The sequence below is a fragment of the Sciurus carolinensis genome, chromosome 9 (assembly GCF_902686445.1).
Source record: "Sciurus carolinensis chromosome 9, mSciCar1.2, whole genome shotgun sequence".
Classification (NCBI taxonomy): domain Eukaryota; kingdom Metazoa; phylum Chordata; class Mammalia; order Rodentia; family Sciuridae; genus Sciurus; species Sciurus carolinensis.
The window spans coordinates 90,785,172-90,804,305 of NC_062221.1; the positions used below are offsets into that span (position 1 = coordinate 90,785,172).

A 19,134-nucleotide genomic window follows, 5' to 3' on the forward strand; every position below is an offset into this window, starting at 1 on the left:
AGGACCAGCTATTTTTTTCCATTTAATAAATAACTATATGATTGTAGTAACTGTGTGAACTTTGAATTTGCTGCTTCTCCATAATTCTCTTAGCCATTTTCTTATTGCTGAATATACAGTTCATTCCTATGTTTTACTATCTTAAATAACACTGATAGATGAGAATATCACAAATATTATAAAATATAATTCTCAATTTGTAAAAATAGGTCCAAACAATATAAAATCTTTTGAGGTTTTTGATGCATACTAACATTTTATTTCCCAAAAATTCTTGCCCAGGTCAACACTTCTAGCAACAGAATATGTAAGACTGTCAGTTTGGCCATACCCTCTGAACATCATCTTAACATTGGTTGGCCAATAAAACATATTCTTTTGGTTTCTCATTATATTACTCCCATCTTGTGTCAATAAACTGCAGTGATCTGAGCCAACTGCATTTTATAAGCTTGATTAGAAGACATTGCTTAACTCTCAACTCTGTTCTGCTGTCAGATACAAATGCTGAAAGGGAACTGGAATGATTGAATGACTTTATGATCAATGTCCTCTTTTCCCAGATGTAGATTACATTCACTCTATCACTGTCTATTGGGAAATGAAGTTATTGGTTCTGATAAAAAAAAAAAGGAGTGGTAGCTATATTATATACTTTCATATTAAATACTGATAAATGAGAAAAAGCATTTGAGGGCCTAAATTATCCAGACCACTACTTCAATTTTGTTCTTCTTTTGACATTTGATGAGATGGTCTGGCCGCAGATAAATAACCCTCCCATTGCCTTTCTCTGATTGCGAATACTATCCAGCCATGCTTTTCCTAAGACAGTGAAATATTCCCATATCTCCTAAACATGAATAAAACATTTTTGGTGGACCTAACTGACTTACAATTCTCATCCAACAATAGCTTTATCAGCATTTTGTGTTGAAAACCATTCTCAACTTTTGTACTTACAGTTTTACAAGGACTAAAAGTTCAAAATTAAAAACTTTTTAATTCAGAAGCTATAACAGTATCCTGCAATTTGTTTATCTGATCTAGGTTTTCCATTTCAGTGATCTATAACTAGATATTTGTCATCTATACACAACTTAGACACCTACCTAAGGAAAAGGTCATATCGAATGTCGTCATTTGGGTTCCCTGATGGGGTTGTATAGCAATAATCCATTAAAACATTCCATCTGCAGAGAGAGGCAAACATAGAGTCATAATCCTCTTTTGAGTGTTGTTTATTAATCTAAAGGAAATAAATATGAACAAACTTCTTATCATAACCATGGAATAGATTTTATTGTTATTTGCAGAAGCTTCTTGTTTATTAAAATTTTCTTCTAAACTCAAGCTGTTTAAAAATCTGCAACTGTCATCCCCACATCAAGTAGGTTGAGGCTAATGCCACACACACAACACACACACACACATACACTACAGGGCAACTGAGTGGTTAAAATCTGAAGGAAGGAAACCCAAAGTGAACTACACAGGTACACAGATGTTAATGTTTCACTATGAACAAGGTTCATTTGTTTTCAGAAGTTACTGTCTCTAACACAGAAAATATTATAACAAGTAGAACAAATGAGTTTGTTGCATAAACTATGGGTCAGAATCAGTGGGGTAGGAATGGGAATTAATGATAGGTGCTTTTCAGAAAGCCGTTAAGGTAAATACTCCTGCACAAGGCCAGATCGGGCCTAAGTTTATACCTTACTTCATTACATCTCTGAAATGGGAAGCAAATGCCATGAATATGGGAAAAACATCCTGCATGTAGTAAGACAATTTTAAAGAATCACATGTATCCATGATTAGAGAGAAAGAAAGAAGAACCAAATTTCTGATTTTTACCAATCTCTTCAGAATGCAGTTTAAATAATAATATAGGAGAAACCTCAAATAAACCATTTTCATGTTACATTTTTTATAGGACAGGATTATAGCTTCGCCTTTTGAGTTCCCTTTTAGTTTTGATTACTCTGAATTTTCTAAGAATTAAACTTAATTTTGTTCTTGAAGAGATGTTTAATATAATTTCAGCCCAGATCTTTGTGAGGAAAGTTCCATTGTCTGTTGATAAAGATATATATGGAAAAGCACACAAATCAAATGTGTCCACAATATAGTCATAGTCTATCTGGTTAATCATCTTTCTGATGAAAAAATAGAAAATTTCAGCACCCCGGAAGATTTCCCCAGACCCAGTTACTCCCTTCCTTTCTTTATGGGAAGCCTTGTTATTTTCCAATTAATGACCTAAAATGAGTGTCACCCCTTGGACTTTGTAATTTGCTCTTTCTTTTATTAGCATGCCTAAATGGTGTGGCAAAGACAGTAGTGTTTAAATTGAATTTAAAAATGAATGAGCTAACTTTATGATTCAGGAGCCTTACATGTTCTAGGCAGCAAAAGATAAGTTTGAAAATACCTTCCATCCAGATTGGTGGCTTGTACAGCTGCAAATACTTTGGTTTTCAAAGGTAATCCTATACTTGGGATAATTAACTGCTGACTGTAGGTTGAATCCTAATAATGAAATAATAAGCAATCTATCATTACCTTCCCAACAATAGCACATTTACCACTTAAAACAGTGTAATAGAAAAAAAAAAAAAAAAGAACAGGTAAATCAACACAACCACCTTCTAAAAAAGATTTGTTTAATTCTGATTCTTAGCAGAACTCCTCTTAAACTATATCCATGTAACAAGTTGATTTCCATACATAAATCTTTTCCATTTCCATAGTTTATCTATATATGTTAGCCAATATTCATCATATTTAAATTATATCAAATGGTCAGTGGTTATATTTGGTTTGTTTAATACTCAATGGCCAATGTTCAGTTTATCTAAATTAGTGTTTTATTATTTTAGATTATAAAGAAGCTCATACTCATTTAAATTATATCTGCCTTGATTTAAGTCCTTCCTTTTGAATTGGTATATCTTAAACCTGTGGTAATCTTGTATTTACCCCACTTACCTAGCAATTTGAAATTACTGAAATTGAATTGAAAACCAAAAAACAGATCAACATAGTCTCTGAGTTGTCAAAATACAGGCCATAGTTTCTGCACCAAATTCCTTGGTGAGTACTTATTGAAAGGTCTATTTTAGACCAATTCTAGGGAGTTAACTTATATCACTTCCCAATCCTTAATAAATTGAAGCAGTAAATTAGATATTAAAAAGTGACATCTATAATTTGATAATGAAAAAAAGAACAGAAAATGCAAAACTGAAAATCCTCAAAATCGAAGCAACCAAATCATTCAGCTTACAGAATAATTGTTTTCCCCAAATTTAATGATTCTAAATATATTGCTGTTTTGCAGCAAAAGAACACTTTTAATGTTCACTATTAAATTTCCAAATCATCAAAGAAGGAAAAAATACGAGTGTACTCTGTTTAGAAGGCTGGAATGAGAGCAGCATAGTTCAAATTTTTTAAATTAAAATAATAATATTTGAATGCTTTGCTTTTGTAACATTTCATCCCCAAATAAAGCCAGATAAATGAGGAAATATATGCTATACTTGGAAATGGTGACCCTTCCATATTATTTTCTGTATTTCCAATTATTTCCTATATTTCTGTGATAAATGATGACAATTCCTTTAACCATGTCAGATAGTTAGTATATTTATTTAATAACTTTCTGGTTCCCTTTTCCAAAGTCTCTAAGTAAACTGCACTTAATGTTAACTAGACTGCTGTTTCATTTTGCATTTGTATCAATATTGTCCAAAAGAATGCTTACTATTTTTTATAAGTAATATACTGTGAAACCATTTGGAAATGATTTGTGATCCCATTGTACTTTAATCATGATTCATGATTTTTTTCCTCCTGAAATTGCTCCTAAGAGGTGTAGTTATCTACTCTGATTTTCACTACCAAGTTGCTAAAATCAATTGTATCTATTTTAGTTTTTCTCAAACTTTTAAAAAATATCCTTAATTACCACTACCCTATTTCATATTTGCTATCTTGACCCACTCAGAAGAGTCTAAGATTTAGGTGCATTTCAAAATGCAGGTCATCCTCACTTTCTATTTCCAAAGAGGAGCAAACATTTTTACCTTGCACAAAAGTAAGGGCACAGTTCAACTCAAAACAACTTTAATATATGGAAATCTCATTGACAATAAATTATTGCTATTTATAAATATAATTTTCCTGAGTACATTTACTGTATTCTAGTAAACATAGGAATAAAAAATTGTGCTACATTCAAATTGGGTCGAACTTTTCCTCTTCAAATGACAAATCAGAGAATAAGAATGCAGTATTTAGCACATAATATAACTTTCCCTCATTCCTGGGGGTAAATAACTAAATGCTATTGTTCCAGAAAAGTAATAAATATGGTTTGGGATAAATTAGTAAAAGTTCAATTTTTTTTTTCCTAATGCGAATTACTAATATTTTAACTTCTTCCAACATGGTAAAATACTACGAAGGTATTATGTTAAAACACTAGTTAAGGGCATACTCTTCTGTATGACAGCACCAATAATGGGCATATGTCATTAAAGGATTGTCAAAATCTATACAATACATTTAATAGGAAGAGTAAACTAACTGTAAACCATGGTCTCTAGGTAACAATAATGCATCAGCACTGGTTCATCAATTGTAACATATTTCATACCGACACAAGACATAAGCAAAAGAGAAAATTGTGTGCAAGGGCAAGGGGGTATATGGGAAAGCTCTGTACTTTTGATTAATTTTTCCATAAACCTAAAACTGCCTTAAAAAAATCCATTAATTAAAAATATTTAAATTTGTAGGAAATGATTGAATTTTATTCAATATCTAATTAGTAAAGAACTTTTAAAGTTTGATTTATTTTTTAATTCAACCATTAATAATAATTTATTGCAAACTGATTAAATATGAGAATTTTGGCACTACCTATTTCATTTATAATCTGAAATCAAAAATTGGTTACCTCTTGCCATAGACTTAAAATATGAAGGTTATTATTAAATGATAGACTTCTAATTAGCATCAAGATTCCAGAAACTTTGAATTGATATCATGTTAGCAACAGGGCTACAATCCATTGCTAAAGTGAAAGGAAGAACTTAATGAAAAACCTGTCCTCAAAGCCACACTTCTACATTTGGATATTCTGCTTTTTCAGTGAAAGGATAGTTTAATTTCACAGAATATAAGGGTATCATTAAATGCCATGTGGATATATTTTCCACTTTTTAAAGGACTGGGAATCCTCATCTTGATCTCAATTCTAATAAAGAATGTTGAATCTAAACCAGTTACCTCAATTCTACCTCAGAGACTATACTTATAAATCAATAGAAATATTCCAATTTAAGGTTATTTATATAAATATTGCTTGCTAATAATAAATAGAATAAGTATCTGGCCATATCAGGAATGAATATTGGCACATATTTACTGAGTATTATAGAACCAAGCAACTTGGCAGCTTCTCTTTGCAGAGGAAAGTTTAGAAATGACAGAAAGGCAATCTTCATTCCAACACATTTTAATTTGTTGTTTAGAACTCTGTGGTGTCAGAATACAAACTTATAAACACGATTTTTTTAAATGCCTTTGGAAAATGTCCTACTACAATATTTATAGCTCATTATATTCAAAGTATAAAGCACTGACTTTTAAATCAGTTGCATGAATTATAACTCAGTGCCATGATGACATGAATAATAATGCAAAAATCAGATTCATAATTTACAAAAATGTTGGTTGATAGATTGAAAAATTGATATTTAAATCAGGCATTTAAAATGTATGAATAAAAAGTTTTAATCAACATGAAAATATCATTTGGGGGATTAATGTTACAGTTATAAATAGAAATCCATGTATTTTTCACGTTTTGCTGCCACCATCGATATTTACATGACAAAAGTTTAGACAATGCTGTATCGTCAATCCAAATTATTTTGGATGTGATAGAATTGTCATCACTAAAACCCATATTGAAAATATTAACACATTCATCACCAAGTATGTCTCCAAGAAAAGTATCATTTAAGACCTTCCATACATCTGTATCACAAAAGTATTATTCCCCAAATCTTGACCCTGACCACAGCTGTACACACAGATGTATACATAAATAAAAATATACAAAGAAATGTAGAAAGTTTGATAAACTATTACAGACTCATTCATGATATAAAATTTAAATCATTTATCAATGTTTAGAAAGTTTAATGGAATTTTTAGTGTACCTTTATGACTAAGATATATGAAAATAGTTGTAAAGATGGGTAAACGTTACCAAAATATAATGGGGTTAATGTGACTTTCAATAGATTTTTATATAAAAGCAATTCACATAAATGGCTCCTCACAAGAGTGAAAGGTAAAATAACATCCTTCACCCATCAACTCACGTTATAAAGGAGCAGGTTCAAAGTGCTGACAAATGTTCCATTGTTCTCTCTCACAGAAATAGCAGCTGAGGACCTAAAACAGATTTAGAAGAGGAAAGCATTGATGGGATTTTAAATTAAAAGTTTTAGTTATACCTGAATGCTAGATTTCAGGCAATAAAACTCTTGAGTAAGTCTGACATTCTTTTAGGTAGGCCTGGAGTAGGTGTACTGTTGAAATCATCAAAGAAATAAATAATCAAACAGCAAGGGAGGCCAAGTAAAGACAGATTGTCCCTTATGATTGTTTCTATTTATAAAGTAATCTTTTTATTTCGTATTACATATGTGAAAAGTTTTGCAAAAGGAAAAAAGAAAAAAATTCAACTATTTCAGAGAACTTGAATCTGATGCAAATACACTTTTATCAATTCCATTAGAAATTTCTGAGATCAGGGATTTTGCTTGACTTTTTTCACTGCTAGAACACCGGTAAATAACTAGAGGTATAATAAATATTGATTGAATAAATGAATGGATCTCTGGATAGTAAAGCTGAGGAGTGTGTTCTGTGTGAGGGTCAGAGGACAGAGTGTGAGATGCTTCCTTCTACATCAGTAATCTTTTGACCAATGCCTTTCTTTTCTTCTTTTCATATTGAAGTTTTGCTTTAGACCACGATGCCATTAAAATCAGCTATGAATAGCTTTAAACCAAAACAGAAATGTGACCTCCTTGTTCCCTTGTAATAATTAAATAGGATTTTATAGTATCAAATCCTGAAATTGGAGGAGGAAAGTTTTCACTCACTCATCCCATTTTGTAAAAAAATATTTGACAAATCCAGGTAATTATATTGTGATGCAGACACAACCATGTCTTAGAGTAGGTACTTTAGAAATAATAAATAAATACATCTATAAGCAATAACCTCCATCTTTGTCTAGATTTCTTTGTCTGTAAGTCATGCCACCATAACTGGAGAATTGCAGGTGCTCGTGCATCTCTGCAAAAGTCATGGAGACTCTGGTACCTGGAGCAGCAGAAGTATATGGCAGAAAGAGGGCACAGGCAGGACTCAATAACGTAGCAACCAAATATCCTACATATTGGAGGCACCACAGAGCCTTCAGAACTGCTTAAGTACCCCTGGTTCTCAGGCAAATGGAACAAGGAAAATCCAAGACAGGCAGACAGATAGGTGGATGGATATTAGACTAAATACGGCTTCCATTATATTGTTTCAGTTTGACTATTCTCAACAAATCCTGCTAACTTTATAAGCTTCTCAAAAATAAGAAATGACTCAAACTCAAGCATAATATGAGAAAGCAAGAATAAAACACGAACTCACGAAGCAAGCTGGGTGTTATTAACCAGGTACTCCAATGGATAGCTACAACTAAATTTGTAAAGAAGTCCAGGTAGGTAGCTGATGATTGTTGGTGGATCTGGAGTGTCAATATATCCTGAAATATTTCCTATTTGTACTGAAGTTGCATTTCCATAAGCACTGACACCAGGTATTGTGGACACCTGTTAGAATGGAAGACCAAGTTCAATGATTAAGTGGTTATATATAAATCTAGGCACTTGATATGCAAATAAAACATTAGATGAAATCATTTCTAGCTTCTGGTTCAACTGTAACGTGCTGCGGTTTTTCAATAATACGACAGTGCTATTTATAAGTGATTAAGTATATCTTTTAAGTAAATGGAACCTTCATATTTTCCAGACACTGACCCATATTTCATTAATGAGAAGGGGAAAAGATTATATATCCAGAAAGCTAAAATGAGCAAATAAAAGACACTCTGGCATAACGTGCACAGTCCTTACTGCGCCCTTTTTCCACGTACACGTCCTGCCTCCTAACTCCCACTCTTAATAATGTTGCTGCTGTCCCAAGGCTCTTGCTGCTCTGGCCTTTGTGGACACTCCTTCTGCTGCCCTCCCCTCCCCACTTCACAATGCTATCTTATTCCACGAGACCTCATCTTTCCAGGTTAATGTCCCTAACTCCCCCATGTGCAGGGTTTGTTTCAATCACAGCAGCAGATACAGCATCTGAGCAGTCTGCTCACTTGGCAGTGCCCTTTGTCCTCCTGAGTTCTTTGTGGGCAGGACCAGCTGGGCCCTGATCACTTCCTATTTTACTGTGGGCCTCACAAATAATTTCTGAAACATGAATAAAAGTCACAAATTTTTAAGGATACTCTTCCCAGGGTCTTCCTCTGTGGTTCATAGAGATTCTTATTCCTTTCTAGGGTAAGAGTTCATGAACTCCCAGTAGTCAGAGGAAGATTTGGTCTTTGTGTGTATTTTCTTGGGACTGCTCAACCTTCATTTGATTATCCAATCCTACTAAAATCAAAGACCCTCCAATTTAGGAATAATCAATATTCCTGATCTTCATAAGACCAAAGAAGGATATAGTTGCTTCTCCCCCCATGACAAATGCAATATGGCACCCAATTGGTATTTTCAGCAGATCTTACTGATACCTGCAATCCTTAATTTTCAGCAATAGGTTAGATAAATTTCACATGTGAGCCTAACAGCACATGGGGAAATCGAGACAATCATATAGCAAATTCATGGATGGGGCAAAAATGCTTATGAATGAAAAGATTTTCATTCCAATTCAGTAATTTACTAGTCTACTTAATTTTTCTCATGGAAGAACGCCTTTGGAATAGACTCCAAAGCTGGTGACATCTAAGTCGAAATATGAAAAATAAGCAAAACTTCCCCTCTTCTCCCTGTTTGCCTGGCTTACTGAGTATACCTATTCTGTCTGCAAACACACACACACAGACACACAAACACACAGACACACACACACACACACACACGCACACACACACACAGTAATTTTTATATCAGAATTCTCCAGTTCTTAAAAACAGTGTGAAAATACAACCAGAAAGAAAGAGTTGTCCTGGCTTTTCTCCTGGATTATTTTCTAGGCAGCTGGACAAGGTGACTTGAATCCTTGAAGGAAAGGCTTTGCGGGAGGAGGGGAATGCTGCGGGTCTCCAGACAGGCTCCCTCCCTCCACGAGGAGACAAGACATGCAATAATCAACCTGCTTCTCTCTCCCCTAGGCCCACTTCATAACCTCTCTACACACAACTCGGAGAGATGAATAAACGTTTTTAATAAAAAGAATCAACAATACCCAACCTGCAGGCTTGAAAGCAGTCATGGGCACAATATTCTAACTGCCCTTTGGGAAAAGATAAAGAAGGAGATTCAAATAAATCCCATCTTCCAGCCCCCGCCAAATCTTAGAAACCATGCCCTCAGAATAATGAAGCCTTCCCTTCTAATCCCAAATAATAATTGTGAAGAGTAAAAGCCAAGCCCTCCTTCTTCACTGGGCTAAGCAGTCATGCACCATTATATCCCAGTTTCTGTCTTTGGTAGGATTTACCAATATCTAAACAAGGAAAGTGAAAAATAGTACCAAGTGAATTTCACTGTGACTAATACCCCCATCACAATACATTTGCTTTAATTAATTTTCATTCTCTGGAATGAAAATTCTATTTTTGGTGTTCAACAAATGAATAAATAAATGAATGGTGTAGACTGTTAGTTCTCATTCAGGACAGAAACGTTCAAAGTACTGTTTTGATATGCAAAATGATTGAGAAGAGTGTGTATGATAAACATTGTGAAATGCAAAGGGCAATCCCACACAAGGAAGAACTTCACACTAGCAACATTGACAGCCTTCTTGCATAAAGCACTGAGGTCCATCATTTAATGGTGAACAGGAAAGGGAAGAGTAAAAGAAGAGTCCAAATTCCTCATTTTATCTTTAAGGGGTCAGAACAAGGTCACTAAAGCAATAGGTCAAGTGGTTCACAGCCAGACTCACTGCAACGTTGTCTGCATGATCAGACACTTCCATGAAGTACATGACTAATGCAAAACTGTAGAGAATGACCATCCATGTCACTCACCCCAAAGAATGATGCTCAGAGTAGCACAGCTGACCTCGGGCCCCTCAACAGCCTATAAACATAACCACATTAAAAAGGGGAATTGTATACTTGGGATTGCATGCTTCCAAGTTAAAAGAAAGTGATGTGTTTAGTTTTATCACCATTTTTTCTTGGAAGATAGACTGGGCTTCTGATTATTTTATGAAATGGTGAGACTTTTTTTTTGTATGACCCCAGACCTAGCACACAGTGTCACACTAATCTTACCACTAAGTTGTTTCCACAGCCCTCCAAGGTGCTGAGATTGATGATGAAAATGACCACTGCTGGAAAGGTGTTGTTATTGACGAACCCCCTGCAGTGGGAATCCCCATGCCTTCCGTTCAGTGCCAGATCTGTTTCAGAATATCCCGAGAAAAGCACTGTGCAAAAATTAATCTTCATCGTAATGGCCTGCACCCCACAGTAGACACTGATGTCTCTTTCAGCTGAAACAAACACATATAAAAAACAAAAGTAAGCCCAGAAGCACAGTGGAGAGTAAACGAATAACTTTTACAAACCTACGATACATTTATCATCTCCATAGTCTAACTCATTTCTAGACTTGAATACATCATAATCCAACGTGCATGTTACTAGGAAGAGTGATCAGGAAAAATTGGGGTATTCCGGAAGAGCTCTTTGGGTGTAGAGATTATAGTTCACCTCTGTTCTCTTGTGCCTGCTGTTCAGTGGGTGTGCATTAAATGTCAGTCGAGTACTGTTGCAAAGAATTGAGTGGAAAAAAATCAGGTTACTGAGGAAATTCAGAACTAGACCAACTGAATTATTCAGATCACCTGTCTAGACTGAAACTCAGTACAAATGATACATTTTCCCAAATGAAGAAAGAAGCAGTTAAAATCCACCCTAAACCAAATTGCTAGGCACTTTGGTATTTGATAATTCATCTCATCCAGGATGTAAAAACAAAAGCCATCTAGAGGAATTCCATTTTATTTGTCCTGCATTAAATCATGTTAGATAAAAAGGATGAGCAATAGGGTGCTGATATTGTGAAGAAAAATGCATACCATGCTCTAAGAAAATTTTGCTAATGAACTTGCATGCCTCAAAAAAAGGAATAAAGTAGGCAGGAAACATAAAGCATAATTTGCATGATTCTCTGTGACTCCATGATTTATCAATGATAAGAGTTATCCCAAGTCTGTAGAAAAGAGCACATGCATGCAAAAACCCACATGCACACACACACAAGCTTTTCATACCTTTATTAATTATTTTTCTACATATGATGGAGACTTTGGGATTCTTTGCTGGCAGAATATTTCGCTTTTGCCAGTTTGTTGACTTCTATGCATTGAATTGTGTCCTCTCCCCCCAATATATAGTGAAATTCCAACCCCTCCTTGTTCAGATGTTTTGGTTTTTTTTTCTTTCTTTTTTTTCTTTGAAATGGCATTGTTGCAGATTTTGTCAGTGAAATGAAAAGAAAGGCATATTGGAGTGGAGCAGCCTCCCATTGAATAAGACTGATTTCCTTATAAAAGGAATGTAGTATGAGGAGACCAGGCAGAGAAAGCACCAGGTGAAGACAGGGTTGGAGCCAAAGAGCCAGAAGCAAGGCACACCCACGATTGTCCTGGCACACCACCAAAAACTGAGAAGAGACAAGAAAGGATGCTCCCCAGACTCTCAGAGGGAGCATGGACCTGCCTTGATTTTGAGCTTCTGGCCTCAGAACTGTGAAACAATAAATTTCCACTGTTGTAAATCACTCCATGAGACAATAAATTTCTATTGTTTTAAGTCACCTTTGTTGTGCTCTCTTACTGCAGTGCTAGAAAACCCAAAACAGTAACCTCACCACCTTTTAACCCTGCTTTACCTATTAAATAAAAAATCTGAAACAAGAGTCAGCTTTGCAAAATGTGGAAACAAATAAGAACTGATTATTTGGAGAATTTACCTTGATTGTTCAAAAATGGAAAGTCAAACAAAATAAAACATATTTCTGGCAAATGATAGGATGTTCACGAAGAAATATGTAAATGTCATTCAAGATTTTTAGCCTAGAATTAATTTGCTTAAATAATTCAGCCCTAATTTAAAAGTAAAAGTATCCAATATCATATCTCTTAGGAATATTTCTTCTCTATACATTTTTTCCAGAAAAATGAGTCACATTTCGAGGGTGTAAATGAGTCTATACATAAATTTCTATGTTTGGTAATAATTTTAAACTCATTATAATTACCTATAAAGAAAGACATAATTTTTTTCGTGGACAAAAAGCAAATACTAGGCTAGGTGTTATGGAAAATTTCAAGCAACATTCATTTTGTGAGTAGAAAAATAAAATGAATTAGTTATAAATACATTTTATCACCAAAAAATATAACAAATATCATTTAAATTTGGGGGAATACCCCTATACCCTTTAGCAACATTAACTGTTTCAGTGCAACCATAATTTTGAAACGATACTCTTTCCTAAAACAGTCTAGTTCATTTCAAAAAAATGCTTTTTGAGTGTCTATGAACTTCAAAATACATCATAAACTAATTGATTTTTCTCCATCTACTTGCTATTCCTGGGTGCATTATCATTATCATTCCCCTGGAACATTGCATTAACTTCCTAACTGGTGCCTTTATTTCCACTTTCAACCCCTTTGGTTAGAATAGTTGTTAGCACATTGATGCAGTTATGTCCACTTCTCACTCAGATCTCCAACAGTTACTCTTTTCATTTAGGTCAAAGTCCCCATCTTCAACCAGGTTCTCAAGATTCTTCATGATCTGCCACCTATCCATCACAGAATTCTCACCTCTCTTCTACCACCCCTGCTCCCTGTATCTGTTACACGGAATGTTCTTCAGTTGTTAAGAAAGCATCCCACAGAGTGATAGATGCCAAAATAGTGGTTGTCTCCTGGGGTGGAATTTTCGCAAATAGGGGAACAAGAAAAAATTGAGGAGAGATAAAAATGTTCTACATCTTGATCTTGGTGGGATAATACAAATATATACAAATGTTAAAATTTCAAACTGCATTAAGATGGTGAAAATTACTTAAGATTGGTGCATCTTACTACATATATATATATATATATATATATATATATATATATATATATATCCTCAATAAAGTACTGTGAGCATTTTAAAAACCATAATACAGCTTTATGCACAAGATCGTCAAACAGTATATCTTCTACTTGGAACACTCCTCTATCCCCAAACTTTGCTTAAGTAACTTCTACTCTTCTCTCAGATCTCAGATTTCATTTCCTTTTCCCAAAGATTCCCCTGATCCCATAAAGTATGCCACTTTGTTTTACATTGTCATACTGCTTTAAAAAACATTTGTGTATTTGTCTGGTAAACTGAAAGTCACAGAAGGCAAAAATAAAAAAGCTATTATATTCACTGATGCACTCCACTGAGTAATTATTTAATTAATTATTGAATAATTACTGGGACAATAGACTGCACTGAGGATTCAAAAATTAGTCATTCAGAACCAAGCACAGTGGTGCAGGCCTATAAACCCAGAGACTGGAAGACTGAGGCAGGAGGACTGCAAATTCAAGACCAACCTCAGCAACTTATTAAGACCCTGTCTCAAAATAAAAATCAAAAAGGACTGGGGATGTAGCTCAGTGGCAGAGCATCCCTGGGTTCAACCCTCAGAATCAGGAAAAGAAAGAGAGAAGTAGTGGTCCTGTGCCTGTACTCAAGTGAATCCGAGTCAAGGAGGACACACATTAACGTGGCCCACATTGACAGAAGATTGTACCAGAGAGCTGTCGGGTGACAGAGAAAGCCAAGCTCGCCTAGACCAACTGGTTAGGAATGCCTTCCTGAAGAAGATGGCATTGATCTTAGTTTGAAGTATCAGTAAGGAGTCAGCTATGTAAAGGGGTGGAAAATTTATAACTCAGAGGGGACAGTGTGAATAATGAAATATGCTCAGGCTGGTTGGGAGCCAGACAGTTCCATTTTCGTTAGGATTTAATATGCAAAGGAAAAAAAAAATGGCAGGGAACGAGACCGTGTTGCAGGCACAGGAAAGATCATAGGAAACCTTTACAAAATGGTCTTAAAAAAACAGTCTCTTCATGGTAACAAAATGTTTACCTGAATGTCAAATCAAATCATCATCTATTAGAGAGTTGACTGAGAATTTGCTTTAGGTTCAGTGAACCAGTTTCATTGCACTGCATGATAAAGCAAATACGTATCAATAAATATGTCACAGAAAAGAGGTATCTTTATTCTTAACTTAAACCAGCCCAAAACTTTACCTTCCTCACCTCTGTTTGATGGGATGAACTGATGCTGAGAATACCTTACCAAATGGAGATGATTGCTGTATCTAGATGTAAAGCTCTCTTCTGCTTTCGGCTTTACAACTGGAGACTTGTAACCCCTGCAGTGGAACTGAATCTGCTACAGGCTGATCCCACTTGAAGACATGGTCACAAATTAAAGGCTTTTTTCAGTGTAAGAAAAGAGATCTGTTCAAATCCATTCTAAATCAGTTTTCTAAAAGACTTTTTACTATCCTTCAAAGAAAAACACACTTTTTTTCCTTTTTTTTTTTTTTCTCCTGTTGTAGATACTAAAGACATCCATTCAGCTCCACTTTACCATTTGGGAGGCTTTGAGGGAAAACAATGATATTTCACATTGCCAAAGAACAATTTCTGCCAAAAATAGAGATATTTTTTCAGAGTGATTGGGTAACCATTGCTTTCAACAGCTAAATATTTTGAGTCTTTTACTGTCCATGACTGACCTGAGTTGTTACATTCCTTAATACAATACTTGAGTATTAAACAATGAGTACAAATTAATGACAAAAATATAAAGGAATACATATCTTTAGGGGATGATTTTTAATATTTTAGGTATAAAAACACCAAGTGCCTTGAAGTTGCAGAACTGCTTAAAGGGCTTACGTAGTTATATTGCCAAAATGGTAATGTATTTCCCTGATATTTTATCCAAGCTGTTTTTATAAAAGTATTCAGAATATAATAATCAAATTGGTAAAAATAATGTTCTTTACTCCGCTCACCTATCCATCAGGAAATGGTATAGTCTGTCTCAGATTTTCAAAAATTATGCTAATTCTAAATAAGCTGTCATGCTGCCAACCACCTATTTTATCATGTATGAAAATGTGTTCTGCATTTGAGATTCATAGAATAAAGTTACCATGTAAATGGGATTCTAAGGGGATGGATCCCACTCCATATATGTAAGTAAAGATACTATACAACTTCTTTATCACCAGTTGTCCTATTCCTAAAAACATTATTCCCACCTTCATCTTTAGACAATATATTTGCAATATATCATACATCTATCTGACAAGCAGATCTAACTTCCACCTTTCAACAATTTCACAGACAACTAGCTTAAATCCAGCAACATTCTGATGAAGCTAGAGTTGACTAGCTTTTGATATATAGAATCATTTTCATCTCATCTCAGTACTGTTAAATGGGATACGTACACTTTCACTAGCATCAGATGGCTTAAATTTTCTGATTATGTTATGGAATAATGACACGGCAATTCAATTAATCATACAATTTGCACAGGTATGTTCTTCAATACAAAGATGTCAGTACCCCCAGATTTGACTTAAAGTGTTCCTTCACTATCAATTTGAGAAAGTAAGCATCTGCAGGAAAAGCAATGTTGAAGGTCAATCTGCATTATAAAAAGGGGGCGCACAAGAGCTGAACATACAAAATCAGTGTCATCAACTTTGCATTTTGCACTAGGCTAGAGAGTATTGGCTTTATTTATTTTCAAGATGTAAACTACATGCCAGTTGCAACACAGCATGATACTGAAATGGTAAAAGGCTTGTGAACAGCATCATATCCATAATCCTGTCTTGGTAGGAAAGAGGTGTTTGGGAGGGGATTGTTGGGAAGGAAGGAAGTAATTCCAACTGGCTAAATTTGATAAGAAATTGATTAAAACATGAAATGAAGAGAAGGGGTGTCATTGATGGTCAGGTTTCTAACTTTGGTGTTTGAGTGAATTATTTCTGTTTTTAAAGAAGTCAGAGATGAGAAAGTTGATGAGTTTAGTTTTTGAGAGACTAAGGAACATTCAAGTAGAAATGTAGAGCAGGTAGTTGGAAATATGAGTATAAAATGTCAGGGAAAGAACAGAGCAAGAAACATAAATTTGAGAATCATCAGATACTCAGTATTATCAATAATTAACCATACCAACATTGAAACTAGCCATAAAAGTGTTCAGGTAAAAATAGAAATAAGCTGAGACCAGAAAAATCATAACAAAGTTGTCCTTCAGTGAGATGTTCCCTGAATGGAATATAATCATCCTCTCGTGCCCTAACTCATAACGCTTCAATTGTGAGTCTACTATATCATTTACATTTTATCTGGGAGTAGATATTAGTTTTCCTTGTTAGATTATGAACTCATAGAGAACTCTGGGTTTCACCAGAGTACCTAATGGTGCTTGGCAAATATTTACTAAAATACTTTTACTACGATTGTTTCATAAATAGTATTCATCATGTCTAACTCTTTAATATCAAGTTCCAAGATTCACATTGAGAATATATGTGTGGTTGAGGTGGGTTCATTTTGACAGCCCAGAGCTCATATTTCCTTTGCCAACTGTCTGAGATGATTCCTCTATTTTTAAATTTTGAAACGAACATCAATATTCTTAATCATCAAATGTTTTGTGAGTTTGAAAAACTCCATTTAAATGCTAGGAAATTTGCAGATGTTTGCAATTTGTTTACATATTTTAGTTAAAAAACTAAAGTCTTGGTATTAGTCTTGGTAACTAGTTATGGTTACATTAGTTGTAATCATGACTTTAAACATTTCCCTTTAACAATGATATATCTTGCTGATTTCTATCACCAATAATAGCAACAAGTGCATGATGGGCAGCAGGGGATGGCACAAACACTGTGGTTTCATTCATAAAGCAAGCAAGACCATTGTGAGGACCATGCTCTAAACACATTTCTCATACTTGACAGTGCAAACGAACCACTGGAGAAACTCGTAAAAATGCACATTCTAATTCAGTAGATGTGAAGTGGGGCCCTGAGTTTCTGCTTTGCACAAACTCCCGGGAGATACTACGTTACAAGTCTTTCAGTCAATCGATTTAGTAAGTCACAACTATGTATTTTGACTGAACAGAAACCCTTAGGTGGATTCCACTTGGAGGGGTTAAGCACGATCATCAAATATCTAGTTGTATGATCACATGCTTACAAGAGAGACAAGTTCAGTTGTAAAGGGACAGGAAAGAGAGAGACACTAATCGTGCCTCACTCCTTTCCTTATCTGACAACTAACTGGTTTTGAATCTCAATGAAAGGGATCTCATAAAAGTCTCTGTGAGATGGAGCCTCAGTCTACTTCAGTGCTCTCATGGCAACCTGAGCAACAGAGTTCAGTCTTCTCCTATTGGCACCTCTACCCCATTCCACAAATCACAGCAGTTTAAAAACTAGGTGAGGAGAACGGCCCACTTCAAAAACCCACTATGCCAAGTGGAGGAGTGTTTCACAACAAACACTGGTGGCAAAGGTAGTGCCTGTGCCTCTGTAGCCAAGGGGTCCCCAGGAAGTGTCTACTTCCTGACCATGTGTAAGATGCTGCCCTGGAGACTTCTGAAATAAAGGAAAAGAGACAGGGGGCCCTGGGGGATCCACAGACAGCAGGTGGAGGCACTGTGCTCTCAGATGCAAGGATTATGCGAACATGATACACTGTTTCCACAGGTATTTAAAAGAATATTGGTTGTAAAAACTGATAGTATAAACAATAGCCTGTTCAGTATAGTAGGAGGAAATGTCTGTATGCTGAAGAGTGACATAGAAAATTTCATATGGCAATAATGTACTTCCTGGGCTCCAATAAATATTTTAATACTAATTTATACCATCTTAGTAGATTCTAAGAATAATTTAAACATATTTTCTGCTTCTATTTCTAAAATGAGCATGGTGATATTTGTACTACAGAAGCTTACAAATTGACTAAGAACAGATGCTATGTGCATTATTCTAACTCATTTTTAAACTTATCTTTCCACCCACCAAGTTTTTATACAAGATTGAGATTTCGGTACTAAAACAGCAAGAAGTCCTAAAGGGGTATTGATATTTCATCTACACAAAATACCAACAGCTGATGAATTTGAAGTGGATTAGGAATTCAAGCTTTCGCTCTATGTTGAACAGGTTTCTTGTCACCTTAGTTTTTCATCACAACATCTGTTTCTCGTTAGCAAATACAAGCTGTTGTTTCCAGTGCTAAAAGAATGCAGTCTGAGGCAAACTTTGCAGACTTAAAATCATACTAACTGCTCCACACTTCAGAACCAGAAAAGTTTGGTCAACTTTTTCAGGCAGGAAAAAAAATAAAATAAAATAAATAAAAAAAAAAAAAAATATATATATATATATATATATATATGTTTGTGTGTGTGTTCATGTGTGTGTGTCTCTGTGTGTCTGTGTGTGTGTTTTACCTATACAGAGGAAGTATAAAATTAATTCGATAAATAGTTTCATTAAAATAAAGTAGGGTATGGACCTTGAATTCTCTAGTCACTGAATTTACTAACTTCTCTCTTCACTGCACTTTATCACTGTAGATTATTCAGAATTTGATCAGTCATTGCTGCCTGAATCAGTTCTGTTTCATCTCAACAAAAATTGTAGTCACAGGTGCAAGGTAGAAAGTAGGCATCCTCCTGACAAC

The 19,134-nt window shown here is 34.9% G+C and overlaps 1 protein-coding gene across 1 annotated transcript in view; it reads right to left on the bottom strand.

Moving 5' to 3' along the window:
• Zpld1 (zona pellucida like domain containing 1) overlaps positions 1 to 19,134 on the bottom strand; it is a 46,456-nt gene that overhangs the window by 12,251 nt on the left and 15,071 nt on the right. Inside the window, exons 3-7 of the mRNA XM_047565321.1 lie at positions 10,607 to 10,827; positions 7,738 to 7,919; positions 6,405 to 6,477; positions 2,438 to 2,535; positions 1,113 to 1,193 (exon numbers count right to left, since the gene is read on the bottom strand). Coding sequence (XP_047421277.1) covers positions 1,113 to 1,193; positions 2,438 to 2,535; positions 6,405 to 6,477; positions 7,738 to 7,919; positions 10,607 to 10,827 — 655 coding nt within the window. The remainder of the gene's footprint in view (positions 1 to 1,112; positions 1,194 to 2,437; positions 2,536 to 6,404; positions 6,478 to 7,737; positions 7,920 to 10,606; positions 10,828 to 19,134) is intronic.